At 44.2% G+C, this 17,243-nt stretch overlaps 1 protein-coding gene across 15 annotated transcripts in view; it reads right to left on the bottom strand.

Moving 5' to 3' along the window:
• Positions 1 to 17,243, bottom strand: part of PTPRT (protein tyrosine phosphatase receptor type T) — a 1,070,511-nt gene that overhangs the window by 780,608 nt on the left and 272,660 nt on the right. For all 15 annotated transcript variants that reach the window (XM_045444560.1, XM_045444565.1, XM_045444561.1 and 12 more), the window contains exon 2: positions 12,839 to 12,964. In XM_045444560.1, the coding sequence (XP_045300516.1) occupies positions 12,839 to 12,964 (126 nt within the window). The remainder of the gene's footprint in view (positions 1 to 12,838; positions 12,965 to 17,243) is intronic.

Here is a 17,243-nt window from a genome sequence, read left to right as displayed (position 1 = left end):
AAATGGGACCACAATGGGCTCTTGGGGTTTTTCAAATTACTGAACCCTATTTTATGGAATCACAAAAAAGCCACCTCAATTTTCATTAAATTTAATAAACTCTATTTGTACTAAACTATCATTTTCTGATCAAATCTCTTACACTATGTAATTACACCTCAAATTACTATGGTTTTCAAAGCATTAAAAAAAAAAAAACCTGTTTCCTCATTAAGTAAAAGACAATCCATGTATTCAAAAACAAGGTGTTCACTTTGAGGCACCCAAGCCCCTGCAACAGCAGCCAGGTCAGATGAATGATCCATGGAAACATCACCCTCTACACTGGGATGGCATCACTAGGATCATGAAGATTCTTGGCAGTATCTTCCTCTCAGGCTGTCCCGGGAGTAACCGAAGTAGAAACAGAAGACTAAGGAGTCATAACGGAAGTCATCTCTGCTGTCCAGTTAGAGATCTCCTGAGGCATGACTGCTTCTAGTCAATGTTCCCTTATGACAGATTATTCCGAACAATTCACAAGCTTATTATATTTGCATTCAGGTGGCTACAGGATGGTTAACCCTTGGTGCCTAGAAATAGGGTATTTCCCAGGGAGAAGACCCCACAAAAAGTTTTGAGGCTAGTTAATACATAAAATATTCAGCACACACATGAATTAGTTAAATGTCTACCTATGATGCCTAAGATATGATTTAATGACATATACATACTTGAAACCATGTTTCATAAGATATCACATTATGTTAAAAATAGACGATGGTCCACAGCACAGACTCTTAGAGCCAGAGTGCCTGGGTTCAAACCTCAGCTCCTCCATTTGCTACTAATTTTGGGGTGAGGTACTTAACATTCAGGGGCTCAACTTCCTCATGTGTAAAATACGGGTAATTAATAGTACCCAGTTCATATCAGTATTAAATGATTTAAAATCATGTGAAGCCCCTAGAACACTGTCCAGTAAGTGGCACACACGTGTTAAGTCACAAAATAGTGGTTTATTGTCCATTTCCACATATTACAGAAACTTTGATTTGAACTTGGCCTCTGTGCCATTGTCATCTGGGTCTGTCATTAGAGCAAGCACTTCTTCAGTTCACTGACACCTGTCTACATCACCTTTGCATCCAATTACAGCATTTGGATGCATTGCTTTTTAATAGTCTAGGAAATACAGTTTATTAAGGTATTTTGTTTGTAAACATAAGAATATTTTTTAAAAATTCCTTATTGAAGGATAATTAACATACCATGTTACTGTTTACTAGTTTCAGGTGTACAATGTAAGTTTTCAGCAATTCTATGTTTCTCAGTGTTCATTATGGTAAGTGTATTCTTAATCCCCTTTATTTCATCCATCACCCCGTCCACTTGCACAGCTGCCCCTGCTGGCAACTGCTAGTTTGTTGTCTGTGTATTTAAGAATCTGGTTTTTTTTCTTTTTTTTTATTTCTTAAATTCCACATATGAGTAAAGTCATATGGTATTTTTCTTTCTCTTATTCACTTAGCATAATACCCTGGAGTTCCATCCATGTTGTTGCAAATGGCAAAATTTCATTTTTTTTTTTATGGCTGAACAATATTCCATTCTGTGTGTGTGCATACATTTTCTTTAACCATTCACGTACTGATGGACACTTGAGTTGCTTCCGTATCTTGGCTATTGTAAATGATGCTACAATAAAGAGGTACATGTATCTTTTTGAATTAGCACTTTTGTTATCTTTGGGTAAATACTCAGAATTATTGGATCACATGATATTTCTATTTTTAACTTTCTGAGGCACCTCCACACTGTTTTCCACAGGGGCTATGCCAATTTGAATTCCCACCAACAGTGCCCAAGGTTTCCCTTTTCTCCACATCCTTGCCAACACACTATTTCTTGTGTTTTTTATTTCAGCCACTCCAATAGATATAAAGTGATATCTCACTGTGGCTTGAATTTGCATTTCCCAGATGATTAGTGATTTGGGGCATTTTTTTCATGTGTCTATTGGCCATCTGTTTGTCTTCTTTGGAAAAATAAAGTCTATTCATATCCTCTGCCCATTTTTTTATTTGAATTACTAGGCTTTTTAGTGTTGAGATGTTTAAGTTCCTTATATATTTTGGCTATTAACCCCTTATCGGATAATATCACTTGCAAATATCTCCTCCCATTCAATAGGTTGCCTTTATGTTTTGTTGATTTTTGAACTGAAGTTTTTTATCACAGAAAATAAACATCAAGGCAAGCATCCATGTGGATATTCGAACAGGCCTGTTTTCCCATTTATGTAACATGTGTATTTTGATCACCAAAAAGATCCTCTGTTGCTTTTTACAAGCCATCCTTATCACTTGTCATTATCCAGTCATATCCTCCAGAATAATATAAAACCTGTCTTCAATGTTATTGCCTTTTCCCCTCTATCCATTCTGTTATCACTGTAAACATCCCAAACCAGCACTGATTGGGGTCACTGCAGGCTAATGTAGTTTCCCTAATTAATTTTGTGGTTCAAAGGACATAAGAGACCATCCCATAATATAAAATTCCCTGTAAGAACTTTTTCAAGAGCTGTTGGAGACAAAAACCCGGCCTTTTATTGGGGCATATGGGGTACATTTGGGTTTTTATCTTTTCTTCTCCCACTGCCATTTCTTGGGTGTTAAATAAAGCACGGAGCATCCATCTAGTGAAAGATGGTGCCAGCCCCGGAAGGTGAACGCTAGATCTGAATGGGTGATGTGAAAGGAGGGCATTGGCAGCTGTTGGGAACCATGACCCGATTCATCATCTGCATTCTTAGGAGGCACAAAAGTGAGGCGGTCGAGAGTACAGACTTCGGCACAAACTTCCTGCAGGCAAATCCTGGCTCTACCACCTGCTAACTATGGCCTTGGACAAGTCACAGAAGCTTTTTTGTGCCACCAGCTCCCTAATCTGTAAAACGCAGATCATGATATCTGTATCAGAGGGCTGTGAGCAGATTAAGTTCATACATTTAAAGTGCTCAGGATAGTACCCACCACACAGTGAGCACTACCTAAATACTGCTTCCCTACTATTATTGTCACTATTACCACATACATATATTCTCTCTTCCCTCCCACCCCCTTCCTCCTTTTCTTCCTCCTCCCTCTTTCTCGATACCCATCCATCTGTTAATCATGACATCGGAGGGAAGTGAGATGGTCCTGGAAAGAGTTACCTTATATGCACAGACTCAGCATCTCTTTAAAAATGAATATATAATATGTTATCATTAAAGAGGGAAGAAAAACTTATTGATTCAATACTGGCTAAATGGGAACTTAAGAGCTTATAGCTTTAAGCCAATCAATAATAATATCAGGAGTGATTAAGGATGGTTAAAGGCCCATACTTCCCAATCATTTTAATGTAAGCACTACATTAAAGAAACAGTTGGTCAGTTTTTGGATACATCACATTTTTCCAATGGGGAGGGTCTTACATAGGTCACAAGCAGATCCACACACACGTGCCAGGCCCCAGAGTGAAGCGAGGGGGAATCTGCAGGGCCCATTTATTTGTCCCAAGGGTCAATTCTAGAGCAAAAGAGCCTTGACAAGGCAGGACCTGGGAGCAATGGTCCAGCCAGACTGAGCCTCATCAGGCTGAGAGGAGGCAGGCCAGGTAGGAAAGCCGCAGGTGCACCAGGTACCATAAAAATGCCAAAGAAAGCAGCAGCTCTCCAGGGTTCTTCTCAAAACTCCCTGATTATCAACTTGCTCCTGACTTTCCAAATGCTTATAACCTTAATGATAATTTAGTCTTCATACATGGATCGCCTTCCCTGTTCCAAGCCCAATGCAGGGCAGAGGGAAGGGAGCAATGATCAGCAGCCTATGCCCTTAAGGAGCTCACAGCCATAGTGAGAAATCCAAGACAAGATATAATAAACTCAGCCACAGGAGCACAAAGAAGAGGCAATCCTACACAGGGAGAGTCAGGGAGGTCCTCCTGGAGGAGGCTTATCTGTTCAGGGTTTTGACGTAAGACAAAGGTAGATAGGAGATGCCTTCTAGCCAAAGACAAGACTGTGGAACCTGCAAGGTTTGGGGTTAGAAACAAGAAAAATCAACTATGACAATCCTTCTCAAACTCAGAAATGTTCTGCATGAATACTGGGAGGCTCATCATGAACAGAAAGCTAGAGAATAGCCTTGAAAAATGAACAGAAATTTAGGCAGTTCTGGGGAGCCAAGGCAGCAGCAATTCAGCAACCTCATTTAGTAGCATCTCTTGTGGCCCAGACAACACCCCTATCACGGGACCCCCCTGTACAGGCCTCTGGCCCACCCTCCCTCCAATGGGCTGCATCCAGGCCCCATGTCCAGCCACACCCAAGCCATGAGGAAGAGTAAATTTCTGGCACCTTCACCTCTGGACAAGTTGCACGGTCCACCAAGATTCCACACAGTGGGAGATTCCCAAATTCAGGAAGCAGAACTGGAGGCTAGACTCCCTAAACTCAAGCCTAACAGCCCCTCTCACATGACTATATAGAAAGAGAAGCCAAGAAGGCCAAAATGGAGGCTCAGGCTGGAAATAGATGCTAGGATCGTATCATGAGAAAGTTCAATTACTAACAAGAGTAATTCATTTGGCAAACATTCACTGCCCCTGCCTACAAGGAGAACAGAAGCTAGCTCAAAAACAGACTACGAAGAGGCTTGCTATTCGTCAAATCAGCACTGGAGAGACCAATCTGCTTTTTACAGCTGATATCCACCTGGACTAGTGCTCGGACTGCTCTCTAGTTGATTATTATCTCGAACAGAATTCCTGCTAATCCTCAGAAGGTCTCCAACTAGTACACTATGAGCTGTAAGGTGCTACACTCAGGGGGCCATCACCAGCCAGTTCTTGACTTGTGTTTAGGGCTGCAGAGTCCACAAAGAATCTTCCCTACATCAATTTGTGGGCAAATATCCAGGACTCTATGTTTGACATGTGGACATTCTGCCAGATCTCAAAAATAATGTACAACTACTCTACGTTTGATACAGAAGGGAGTACAGAAATATATATATAGATATGTCTATATATGTTTCTATATATATTTCATATATAAATATATATCTATATATGAAAGCAAATGTAAGAACGTCTATTGGAGAGGAGCAAAGATAGATGTACAAGAACACTCACTGCAATGTGATTCAGGAGTGAGTAACTGGAAACAACTTAAATATCCAACAACAGGGTGATTAAATCATGGAACAATCATTGTAATGGAAAACTATGAAACTTTTTAGAAAGTGTGCTTTTTGACAGAGGGGAGGGGGGGTGATGGGTATTGAAGAGGGCATCTTTTGGGATGAGCACTGGGTGTTGTATGGAAACCAATTTGACAATAAATTTCATATATTGAAAAAAAAAGTGTGCTTTTTGAGGAATATTTAATGACATAGGAAAATACTTAAAAATAGCATTATATAGAAAAATATGTATTTATGTAAGTTTGTGTGAGCATATGACTTTAATTTTGTTTCTTATAGCTACCTCTACCATGCATAGTCTTTACCACAAATGTGCATTTTTGCAATCATAAAGCATGACTTTAAATATAAATAACATTAACAGATGCTTTGTTGATGACAGTGCCATGTATACAACACAGATTTCTCTACCTTGGATTTGAAGACTGGCTCCTCTTTCATATTTAACTTGCATGAGGTTGGACAAATCACTTTCTCTCTCTGGGGCTTGATTTTCTCAAAACAAGAGGAGATAAGATCTCTGAATTCATGGGATGGTGGCACATTAGATGAAATGCATAGTGGGTCGCCTGGGTGACTCAGTCCATTAAGCACCCAACTCTTGGTTTCAGCTCAGGTCATGATCTCATGATTTGTGAGTGGAGCCCCACCCCTGCTCATGTGCACACACACACTTTCTCTCCCTCTCTCCCTCTCTCTCTCTCTCTCAAAAATGAATAAACACTAGGGACACCTGAGTGGCTTAGTCAGTTAAGCATATGGCATCAGCTTAGGTCATGACCTCACAGTTCAAGCCCCTCATCCAGCTCTGTGCTGACAGCTCAGAGCCTGGAGCCTGCTTCATATTCTGTCTCCCTCTCTCTCTCTCTGTCCCTCCCCCATTCACACTCTGTCTCTGTCTCTCAAAAATAAACAAACATTAGAAAAAAATTTTTTTACATAAACACTTAAAAAATAGAAATGCACAGGAAAATGTTTAATCCAGTTCTTGGTTAGAGTGAACACAGAAATGTCAGTTCTCTTAAAAGAAAGCAAAGGTTCCTATACTTAAGGCACCCTGGTGTTAGTTCTAACGTAGGAAAGGTGCTGGGGTCAGGATACAGATATGTGAATGACCCAGTCATAGTGTCCCAGGGCTGCTATAACAAATTACCACAAATTGGGTGGCTTAAGACAACAGAAACAGAACCTTTCAGAATACAAGTCTGAAATCAAGTTGCTGACAGGGATATATTCTCTCTGAAGGCTCTAGGGAAGGAGGCTTCCAGTATCTGCCAGTAATCCTTGGCACTCTGTGGCCTATAGATGCATTGCTCCAATCTGTGTCTGTGTTCCCGTGGCCACTTCCTTGTCTATGTATCTCTCTTCCTCCACCAATCCTACTGTGTGATGGCATGCTATAACAGTGACAGAAAGGAAAACTAGCACCACAATATTGAGATTGTGTCTGCTTCCAAGGCAAGCCAACTGGTTGAAAGATACCCATGTGTGTGTTTTCCATGGATTTTTTCCTAACATGTGCCCCTTCCGATCAGGTAACTAACTAGGGTCTTTGTATCTGCTCTAGAAATCGATGCAGGACACGGAGAAGAGGCTGCTTGAAGTGAAAGGTTCCTTCTTTCTTCTAGTTGTTGTAAAGCTTAAAATTTTACTCAAGAGATTATGACTTCAAATAAGGGCTGTGACAAGAAGGGTGTGCCTTTGGGGTGTAGAAAGTGAGGACAGAGAGTCTTCCACAGTGGGAAAAGGAAGGGAGGGTCTGCTGGTCCCATATAGCTCAGTGGTGCTAGCCCCAGAAGGGATCCTGGGTGATGCACCTGGGCTGGCTGGACTCCAAACAAGGGATCCAAGCCTGGGAAGAAGCATCAGTATTACCAGACCCAAAGGGACCACAGGAATGTGACAGTGGGCTTCTAAGAAGAAACTACAATAGCCTGGCCTGTTTAAGTCCCCATGACATCTGTAACCCCTCTAGAAGGGGGACCCCCCCAAAATGACAAAAATTTATGTCTAACTCCCTGAAGGTTGGGGTCCGATTTAAGTTCATGCAAATGCAGCATTTCCTATGCACCTGGGTTTTCAGCCTACAAGTCAACCTTACTTTGTTCCAACACTTAAAATAATAGCTTACAAGTATCAAAAAGAAATGAGGGGCATCTGGGTGGCTCAGTCGGTTAAGCCTCCAACTTCAGCTCAGGTCATGATCTCATGGTTCGTGGGTTTGAGCCCCATGTCAGGCTTTGCGCTGACAGCTCAGAGCCTGGAGCCTGCTTCAGATTCTGTGTCTCCCTCTCTCTCTGCTCCTCCCCCACTCACACTCTGTCTCTCCCAAAAGTGAATAAATGTTAAAAAAAATTTTTTTAATCAAGAAAGAAATTAAAGGACACCTCCCAAGCCCCACTGCCTCTGGCTTCAGCCTTTGAAAAGGACACTCAGAGACTTCAGTCCCGTTCAGTCCCCAAGACACTTATGCCAAGGCTGGGAAAGGCAGAGCTAGAAACCAAAGGAAACTGCATAAAGTTCTGCGAACCAGATCGAGGCTTGGAAAGAGGGTCTGTGGGTGTAGTATCCCCATTCCTCTGTGACAGCCCCAACAAAGAGGAGGTCAGAGGTCTGAAGCCTGGAATGCCAGCCAGAGGGCTTTTACCATGGAAAAGGATGAGGACAAGCCGTGAAAGCAATGGTGTGGAGTGCTGAATTGACAGAGCTGGGTTAGAAGAGATGTGCAAGCCCACAGGGCAGCACGTACCCTGGGTACTGAAAAGCCTCTCTGGGTCTCTCAGGGACCCACGCAGACCACCTACTGAGTCAAGCACCTGGGTAAAGAAGCATCTGGGTCAGGAGAACTTGAAGGAGGAGACATGGTTCTAAGAAGAACTTAGACTTACAGCTCCAGAGATTGTTAAGAACCAGAAACGAGTTGGGCATCTGGTGGCTCAGTCAGTTAAGCATCTGATTTTGGCTCAGGTCATGATCTCACAGCTCGTGAGTTCAAGCTCCACATCGGGCTCTGCACAGACAGTGCAGAGCCTGCTTAGAGTTTTGGCTCCCTCTCTCTCTGCCCTTCCCCTGATCACTTGCTCTCTCAAAAATAAATAAACATTAAAAAAAAAAAAAAAAAGGAAAAAACTAGAAAAGAGCACAGAGGAACCAGTACTGATTAAGTTCTACCATGTGCAAACACTTCACACTCACTCAGCCATCATTCCATTTAACTCTCACACTGGTTCCCATGCTAAAGATGAGGAAACAGAGGCAGAGGGATTAAGGGCCCAAAGTCACTGAGCTATGGCATAGGACTGGAATGAGTTGGCCTGGAAACATGTTTACATTAAGAACTCTGAAAGCCAAGAACAGGATCCCATGGGAACAGCAAGGAGGGAATCTTTCTTTACATAGACTGATAAGGGGCAATGTCCGTGAGAAGCAGTCATCTGAGCTGACACCTGAAGAAACTGGCCACACAAGGAGTGGAGAAAACCATTCCAGTGAGCAGGAACGGCATGTGCAAATGTCTGGAACCAGCCAACAACCTGACAGCCTTTCAGTCTCCAAGGCGCTGAAAGGAGCCAGTGTGCCTGGAGCATTTTGAGAAGAAAAGGAGCTTGGAGAAGACACAAGATCATGCAGAACGTTGCAGGCTATAGCAAAGAGTTCAAATTTCTTCCCATGTGCCAGGAGAAGCCAGCAGAGGGACTAAGTGCCAAAATGACACAGTGTCACTTACAGTCCAGCACAGAGCTTGTCACACAGAAGGGGAGCAGTCAAAGGGTGTGGAACATCTGAATAAACAGACTCAAACTAGACTTCCAAAGGATGCAAAGTGCTGGTTTTACAGAAGGAAAAGTAAGATTTCAGTTTTGGCCCATGAGAAGAACAAACAATTTTGCCTAATCCAAATTCACTTTCATGCCTCTCTGCCTAAGAAGCACACGGAGCCACTGAAATCCACAGGCGCATCATGACAGAATAATTTCAGTGATCATTATCAAATGCCTCTATTTAGAAAAGCTCAGAGGATTGTATTAGCACAATCCGGTATTTATGAAATGACACTCTCCCGTAATGAGGGACTGAAAAATTAAGATTAGAAGAGTTATTCCTCTGGGAAGAGAGACTGGCACGGTGGGCAAAGGAGCCATGCCACACAGTTTCTTGGAAACTTGGTTTCCTGATCTGTAAAATGGAAGGATTACAGGAAAGGTTAAAAATCCATGGTCAGTTTAAATAGAGGGCCCAGGGCGCCTGGGTGGCGCAGTCGGTTAAGCGTCCGACTTCAGCCAGGTCACGATCTCGCGGTCCGGGAGTTCGAGCCCCACGTCGGGCTCTGGGCTGATGGCTCAGAGCCTGGAGCCTGTTTCTGATTCTGTGTCTCCCTCTCTCTTTGCCCCTCCCCGTTCATGCTGTGTCTCTCTCTGTCCCAAAAATAAATAAACGTTGAAAAAAATAAATAAATAAATAAATAAATAAATAAATAAATAAATAAATAGAGGGCCCAAAGGGATTTGAAGATGTTGACCTTCATTTCTTTATTTAAAAAACACTTGATAGTGAAGTCAGAGAAAGACAAATATCATGATTTCAGTTATATACGGGACCTAAAAAACAAATGAACAGATAAAAGGCAGAATCAGACCCATATCTACAGAGAACAAATTAGTGGTTGGTTGCCAGAGGGAAGGCAAAGACAGGGACGGGACAAACGGTGAAGGAGAGTGGGAGATACAGGCTTCCAGTTATGGAATGAATAGGTCATGAGAAGGTACAGCATGGGGAACAGAGTCAATAGCATTGTATGGCGACAGATGGTAGCTACACTTGTACTTAGCACAGCATAACAGACTTGTTGAATCACCTGGAGCACACCTGAAACTAATATAACATCGTATGTCAACTCTGCTTCAATGTAAAAAAAAGAAGGGCGCCTGGGTGGCTCAGTCGGTTAAGCATCCGACTTCAGCTCAGGTCATGATCTTGCAGTTCGTGGGTTCGAGCCCCGCATCGGGCTCTGGGCTGACAGCTCTGAGCCTGGAGCCTGCTTCGGATTCTGTGTCTCCCTCTCTCTGCCCCTAACTCGCACTCTGTCTCTCTCTCAAAAATAAAGATTAAAAAAAAAAAAAAAGAAAGCAAACAAAAATTTTAAATAATAAATAAATAAAATACACTTAGCGCAGACTATTTGGCCATCCATCCATGCATTTATCCAATAAAATGTTATTTAGTACATACTACATATGATGCACTGTATTAAGCACTGAGATAAAGCTATCAACAAGATTGTCATGGTCCCTACACATGTGGAACTCCTCATCTGGGGGTACAACATACACCAAACAAACAACATCCAATGTGACATGCATCATTGAGAAAAAGCACAGGATGCAATGGGAAACATTTACAGAGATAACTGACCCAGGCTGAAGTATCTAGAAGTGCCACCCTAAGGAAGTGATGTTTAAGCTGAGCTACAAAGGGAAGGCACAAGACAGTAAGGTGGAGGAAAAGGTTCCATAGAGAGTAGTACATGGGGAGAGGAGCAAAGACGAATCAAGAGTTCAGTTTTAGCCATGTTGAGTTTGGAGAGTCTATAAGGCTCTGCAGGACTAGATGTTTTTGGATACAAACACATACACATACTAGAAGATCCGGATACATTTGGCCAACGTCAAAGATGGTCAAGCAAAACAGAGGAGATGTGGTGTATTTCCGCAAAGTACTCTGGACTCTAATAGAATGAGTGATTCTATCATCTAAACCAAGGCACCTTTGAGAATTAAGTCAGCAATGTTAAAAACTATGATGGGGCAACCCACATACAGGCTGTGTAGTTGCTGGAGACTCTGCTCACGCAAAGTAAGATCCTACTAGATCTGCAAAGTTCAATTTTGTACCACAGGACAGATTTATTACACCGGGGGCGGGTATCTACACTCATGAAAAACTTACATAACCATTTATGCCTTTAATTGGAAGTATACAGAACCATCCAGCAGCCTCCTGCTTTAGAGCCAAACTCCAAGTCCATGAGGCCACATCCTTACCTGGACAGGTCTGAGTGTCTTCTCTGTCTATAGCTTAGTGCATCCTGTTAAATTCTTCTCCCCAGAGGAAGCCAAAAAGACATGGCAGCCAGGAAGTGGGTGGTCTAGAGTTTATAGGAGATGTCTGATGGCAACCGAAGGCACAGAAGTGGTGAAGGCCATCTGTAGTGTGATGGTTAACCGTGTGTGTCAACTTGACTGGGCTACAAGATGCCCAAATAGCTACTAAAACATCATTTCTAGGTGTGTCTATAAGGCTATTTCCAGAATAGACAAGCACTTGAGTTGGTGAATGGAATAAAGCAGATAGCACTAACCAAGGGGGGGTGGGGAGGCATCATCCACTCCCTTGTGGGCCCAAATAAAAAAAAAAGGGAAAGGAAGGGTAAATTCACTCTCTCTACCTGAGCTACAGGCATCCACCTTTTCCTGCCCTCAGACATTGGTGTTCCCAGTTCTTGGGATTTCGAACTCAGATCAGGGTTTATATCATTAGCCCTGTATCCTAGGGCCCTCAGACTTAGACCAAACTACACACTGGTTTTCCTGGTTCTCCAACCTGCAGACAGCAGATGATGGGACTTCTCGGCCTCCATACAGTGTGACCCAATTCCCATACTAAACTCCTCTTAAATGTATCTCTATAAATCCTATTGATTTAGTTTGTCTGGAGAACCTAATACACATGGAAGCAGTATAGAACAAGCCTGAGATCTCCAGCATTTAATGGCCAGAGTGAGGAAGAGTACCACAAGATGTGTGGACAAAAACAAGAGAGTATGTGGGTTAGACGGCCCTTAGATGGGGAGGAACCATTAAATATGATGTTCCCTCTCCAACACCCAAACCAGCCGTCTTTACCGCTGTACCTGGGATCACATATCCAAAGAGGTGGTCCTCATGTTCCCAGAGTGGTAACTCTTCCTGGCATATGTCCCCAGGTAAACGTTTTCAAGATTCAAGTCACCCAGGCATAGCCCACCCTAAGTGTGTTTTCCCTGAGTATTCTCCTCCAGGTGTACCTCCGCTAGAATATACCAGATGTCACTCTCATAGGCCTGCCTCAAGCAGCCATCTATCAAGAAAGCACATTAGCCCTTTAGCCCTGCTGGTTAATGACAAGCTGGGCATTCAGGATGTCAGGACATTAACTATGAGTAATATTCTGACTGCGGAAGTTTCCCTCGAGATATACAAGTTATGTATCTATGTGTCCTGGAAGAAAAGGAAAGACCTCATTCTTCACAAGTTCTTTCCTCTCCACCCCAAATCCAACTACTCTTAGGTTCCCAAGCAAAACCCAGGGATGCTCTACTTACAGCTAAAGCTTAGAATCTTAAAGCTAAAAGAAATCCCAAAGGTTCCTGAATCCAGGGAACGTGTGATTCTTACCACATACCTTAAGAACGCACTCAGCCTTGTTTTGATTACCCCTGGAGATGAGAAACTTACTCGAAGGACATTGTCTACTGCCCTCTCCACTCAACCCATACATTTGTTCCCGTAAGTCATCCTAGAAGTTAGTGACCCTCATCCCAGCCTCCAACACAGTGGGTCACGTACCTGTGGGCACCGCAGGGTCCAGCATTGGTTTCTCCCATGTGTTAATCTGCTCCCAGGTAAACCCATTGGTCCCCAGGGCCACGCTATAACCACAGTTGCTGTAGTGTTCATCAAAGGAACAGCCACCTGCAGACAAAAAAGATACGGGTAAATACCTCCTGGTGTCTGAGCTTGGCTCCTTACCCCTGTCTCATCAGCTCCTCATTTACAACTTTGAATATTAAACTTGGAAGATTAAAAAAAAAGGCAAGCAAATTGGATTTTTATATTTGCTCTGGTTCTCTCAGAAAAGTGCTGGCACCTGCCGGCCCCTCCTATTTAAAAAAGTTAATAAGGCTAGTTACATTGATTTCAATCTTCCTTCCCGAGAAAGTAAACAGTAACATCTCATTCTGAGTAGGAAAAAATGAATGCCAGGGCATGCCTCTGTGACTGCTTCCTACAACAGGGACAGACACTGGGGGCAGAAGAGAGAGCACCAGCTCCAGAGTCCGGCCAGACCAGCTGCACAAAGCTCCACCTTGCGAACCTGGGCCAGCCCCGGCCAGCTGCTTCCCCATCTGCGGCTCAGTTTCCCCATCTGCGGCCCAGTTTCCCCACCTGTGGCACAGAGGGGAGGAGCCACTGGACCGAAACACCATGAGGACTAAATGGGGTAACACATGAAAAGTAACTGGCACGGAATAAATTCTCCACATCTATCTCCTTCCCTATAAAAGTGGTTTGTGAGGGGCGCCTGGGTGGCGCGGTCGCTTAAGCATCCGACTTCAGCCAGGTCACCATCTGGCGGTCCGTGAGTTCGAGCCCCGCGTCAGGCTCTGGGCTGATGGCTCATAGCCTGGAGCCTGTTTCCGATTCTGTGTCTCCCTCTCTGCCCCTCCCCCGTTCATGCTCTGCCTCTCTCTGTCCCAAAAATAAATAAACATTGAAAAAATAAATAAATAAATAAATAAATAAATAAATAAAAGTGGTTTGTGAAAAATCATGTTTCATGGCATAAAAATCAAATTTGTGAAGAATTAGACAATCGTAGTTGGTGCTGATAGTGTTTAAAGCCATCTACCATCTTACAGTAAGTTCTAACAATTCAACTCTGCAAGGATTTACTGAGCATACACCATGAGCGGTAGGTCCCCTCCAGGGGACGTGAACAAAGTTGTGGGCTACAGAACCAGGGCTCCAAGGAAGAAATTCTGGTCTGGATCAACAGGAGCCATGACATCCCAAAGGAGGACTGATCAGGGCTTTGGAGTACCCAGCACATCTGTGGACGAAGAGCAGGAGGGGGGGCATCCAGGTGAGCCGGCAGGACACAAGAGGTAGCACAGGGTAGCGTTCTACAGCAGCCTCCTGATGGTCTCCCAAACCCCCTTTCACACCCGGCCAGCTCTGCAACTGCCCCCCCCCCCATTCTCCTTCATGCTCAGGTGTCATCACATCTGCCTCCCTTACACACCCTCCTCCCCCATCACATGGTTCCAATCCATGTACAGAAGCCATCCGTTGCTGGCCCCAGCCCAGGTCTGCAGCCTTCCCTAATATTTCCCCATCGTCCCCACCAGCTGCCAAGGACAAAAGCCCTTTTCTGCACCCCAGGCCTGGGATGTTCTCAGTGGGGTAGAAGTCCTGTTGACAGATCTTGTGTGAATGATAAATGATAACCCAGAAGCACTGACCCTTAGCACCCCAATTTGGAGTCTCAGCTGAACAAAGGAGGCCTGGACGTACTTTGGTAATACAGGCATTTGGGCTTGAGTCAAGAGTATTAAATAACTTTGCACTAAGAAGTAACAGCAATTTGGGATGTCTAATGTGGATACCTCAATTACACAGTAAAGGAGAGGAAGAAAGGGATTCAAGAAACAGTGGAAAACAGAAACCTACAAAAGGTGACAGCCAGTAAGAAATTTCCTGTGATGGAAACTGGCTGATGCCTTGGTAGGAACTAAATCTGTTCCATTCATTCATTCTTCAGTTCAACATGAACTGAGCCGTTAATGCAGGCCCAACAGAGTCCCAGACCCTGGCCGTACAGTGGTTTACACAAGGGTCCTGTCACTCTTCCACAAGACAGAATGATGGTGAATAAGTAAATGAATAACCCACATGCATTTTAGCGTCGTGCCACAAAGGCTGCAGGTGAGGTGGGTGACAGACTACCAGGGGTTCAGGAAGCCTTCCCACATGTCCCGGAAATAGTTCCCTGTCCTGTGCTATAATGCTCCTCCACTACACCCAGCTCCTCAGGGAGAGCAGGCCACACATGGCAGCCATGTGCCACTCGTAGTTCAAGTAACTGAGGAAGGCCGATGACCAGTGCATACTGACAAGGGACAACAGGCAAGGACAGGAGGCCAGGAGATGGCACTTCACTCTGGATACAGCGGAGAACTCAGCTGGCCTCTGAAAGGCAAGGAGGGAGGCAATCAACCAGCTTGCACTAGACAGTGAGCTTCAGGAAGGCTGTGAACAGCTCTGGCACATAGTAGGGGCTTAAGTATCTGTTGAGTGAATGAACCAGTAATGCTAACACAGGACTCCTGACACAAAGCTCTGTTCCAGTAACAGTGAGCACAGAGTACCCCCACACTCAACCCGCTCTGCCAAGTCCCATACTTGCCCCTTCTACCTAGAAAGCTCCTTCCCCACATCGCCTGACAAATTCCAAGTGATCCTCCCGAATCGCTTCTTTTTAATTTTTTAAAAATGTTTATTTGAGAGAGAGAGGGACAAAGAGTCCCAAGCATTTTCTGCACTGTCAGCACAGGAACCGTAGCAGGGCTCGATCCTACAAACTGTGAGATCATCACCTGAGCCAAAATCAAGAGTCAGATGCTTCACCAACTGCACCACCCAGGCGCCCCCAAATCAGTTCTTCTATAAACTTCCCAAACCAGAACAGAGTGTGAATGCTCCAGACGTGAGAACACAACACACTACATTTACAATTGTTTTTTACTTTGCAGGGGAGAGATAAAGAGCAAGCAAGAGCACAAGCTGGGGAGAGGCAGAGAGGAGAGAGCTGGGGGGGAGAGAATCCCAAGCAGGCTCTGCACCGCCAGCACAGACCCCAACGTAGGGCTCGAACTCACACAACCGTGAGATCATGACCTGAGCCAAAACCCAGATACAGACTCTTATCTGACTGAGCCACCCAGGAGCCCCTATATTTACAATTTAAAAGCAGTGATGGCAGTGGTTCCATTGCTCTTAGGTAGACCATCCCCCTTTTCCCCATCACCATGCCATCACCTGCCGGGAGCCCAGCCTGCAGGAGACAAATGAATCGGGTCAATGCCATAGACAACAGATCCTTAACCTGCTTGAATTGATAAGCAAGGGACACCTGCAGCATCTCAAGAGTCCACTGGAAACCTGATTTAGCATCCTAAATAGACATCAGTCTCCAGGATGAGACAAGGAAAGAGTGGCCAAGACCATGCTATGGGCAGAGCAAACTGTTTGGGTCTTCTCTCTTGTGCACACAAGAGCACTGTGTCTCCAGGCCACTTGCATCTGGGCAAGACCACATAGTAAGCCCTAGAGATGTGTAACAAAGGGATATCCAGAATCCCCCTCACCTACCCCTGCTGTGAAGAACTCCAATACTATAGGTGAAAGCAGTGGCATCCAGGGGGAAAGAGTCTAGATCCCTGAGACACCGGAAGAGAGCCAACCAGTCACATGACTAGTGATACCAGCATTCACTCTCCAAGAGCAAAATCCCAACTTGTCTTATGTTACTGACATCGTAGGGGTTAACTAGGACCATAGCAGAACCTTTCGCATGCTCTCTCAAGCATTTGCTCCATGCCAGGCAACATACTAGACACTGACTGCTTATTTTTGCTCATTTGCTTTCACTTAATGCTTGCAACTTGGTGAGGCAGATTTTTATCCCTTACTGTAAGTACAAGGTAATTAACGCACGGAGGGGTTAAGCGACCTTCTCAGCTCACACAGAAGGGAATGTTAGAGCCAAGATTAATTCTGTGGTGACCTAACCACATAACCCATGCTCATTCTAATGGACCACAGAGAGAATATATTCCCCCAAAACCAAGGACCAAGCCTTTCACTTCTAAGGTTATGAGAGAGGATCAGAAAAAGGGCTTCCAAGGTGGTTGGATCTCTCCCATTAGAATGCATTTCTTTGCTTATTCTAGAAACAAAGTTAAATAAGTTTTTTTTTGTTTTTTTTTTTAATGTTTTCTGTGCACGGGTACAGAATCGACAAAGAATTCTTACACTCAGTTTGCAGAGTGCAGGGAAAGACAGCCTCACAAACATACACTCAAGGTGCAAAACTGCAAAAAACACCTTCATGGAGAAGGGCTGAAGCAAGCTCAAAGACCCCATTCAAAGGAGGCTGCCTTAACCGGTCCAATATACCCTCTCCCAACTC

The sequence above is a fragment of the Leopardus geoffroyi genome, chromosome A3, assembly GCF_018350155.1.
Source record: "Leopardus geoffroyi isolate Oge1 chromosome A3, O.geoffroyi_Oge1_pat1.0, whole genome shotgun sequence".
NCBI lineage: Eukaryota > Metazoa > Chordata > Mammalia > Carnivora > Felidae > Leopardus > Leopardus geoffroyi.
This window is presented reverse-complemented; position numbering and strand designations above follow the sequence as displayed.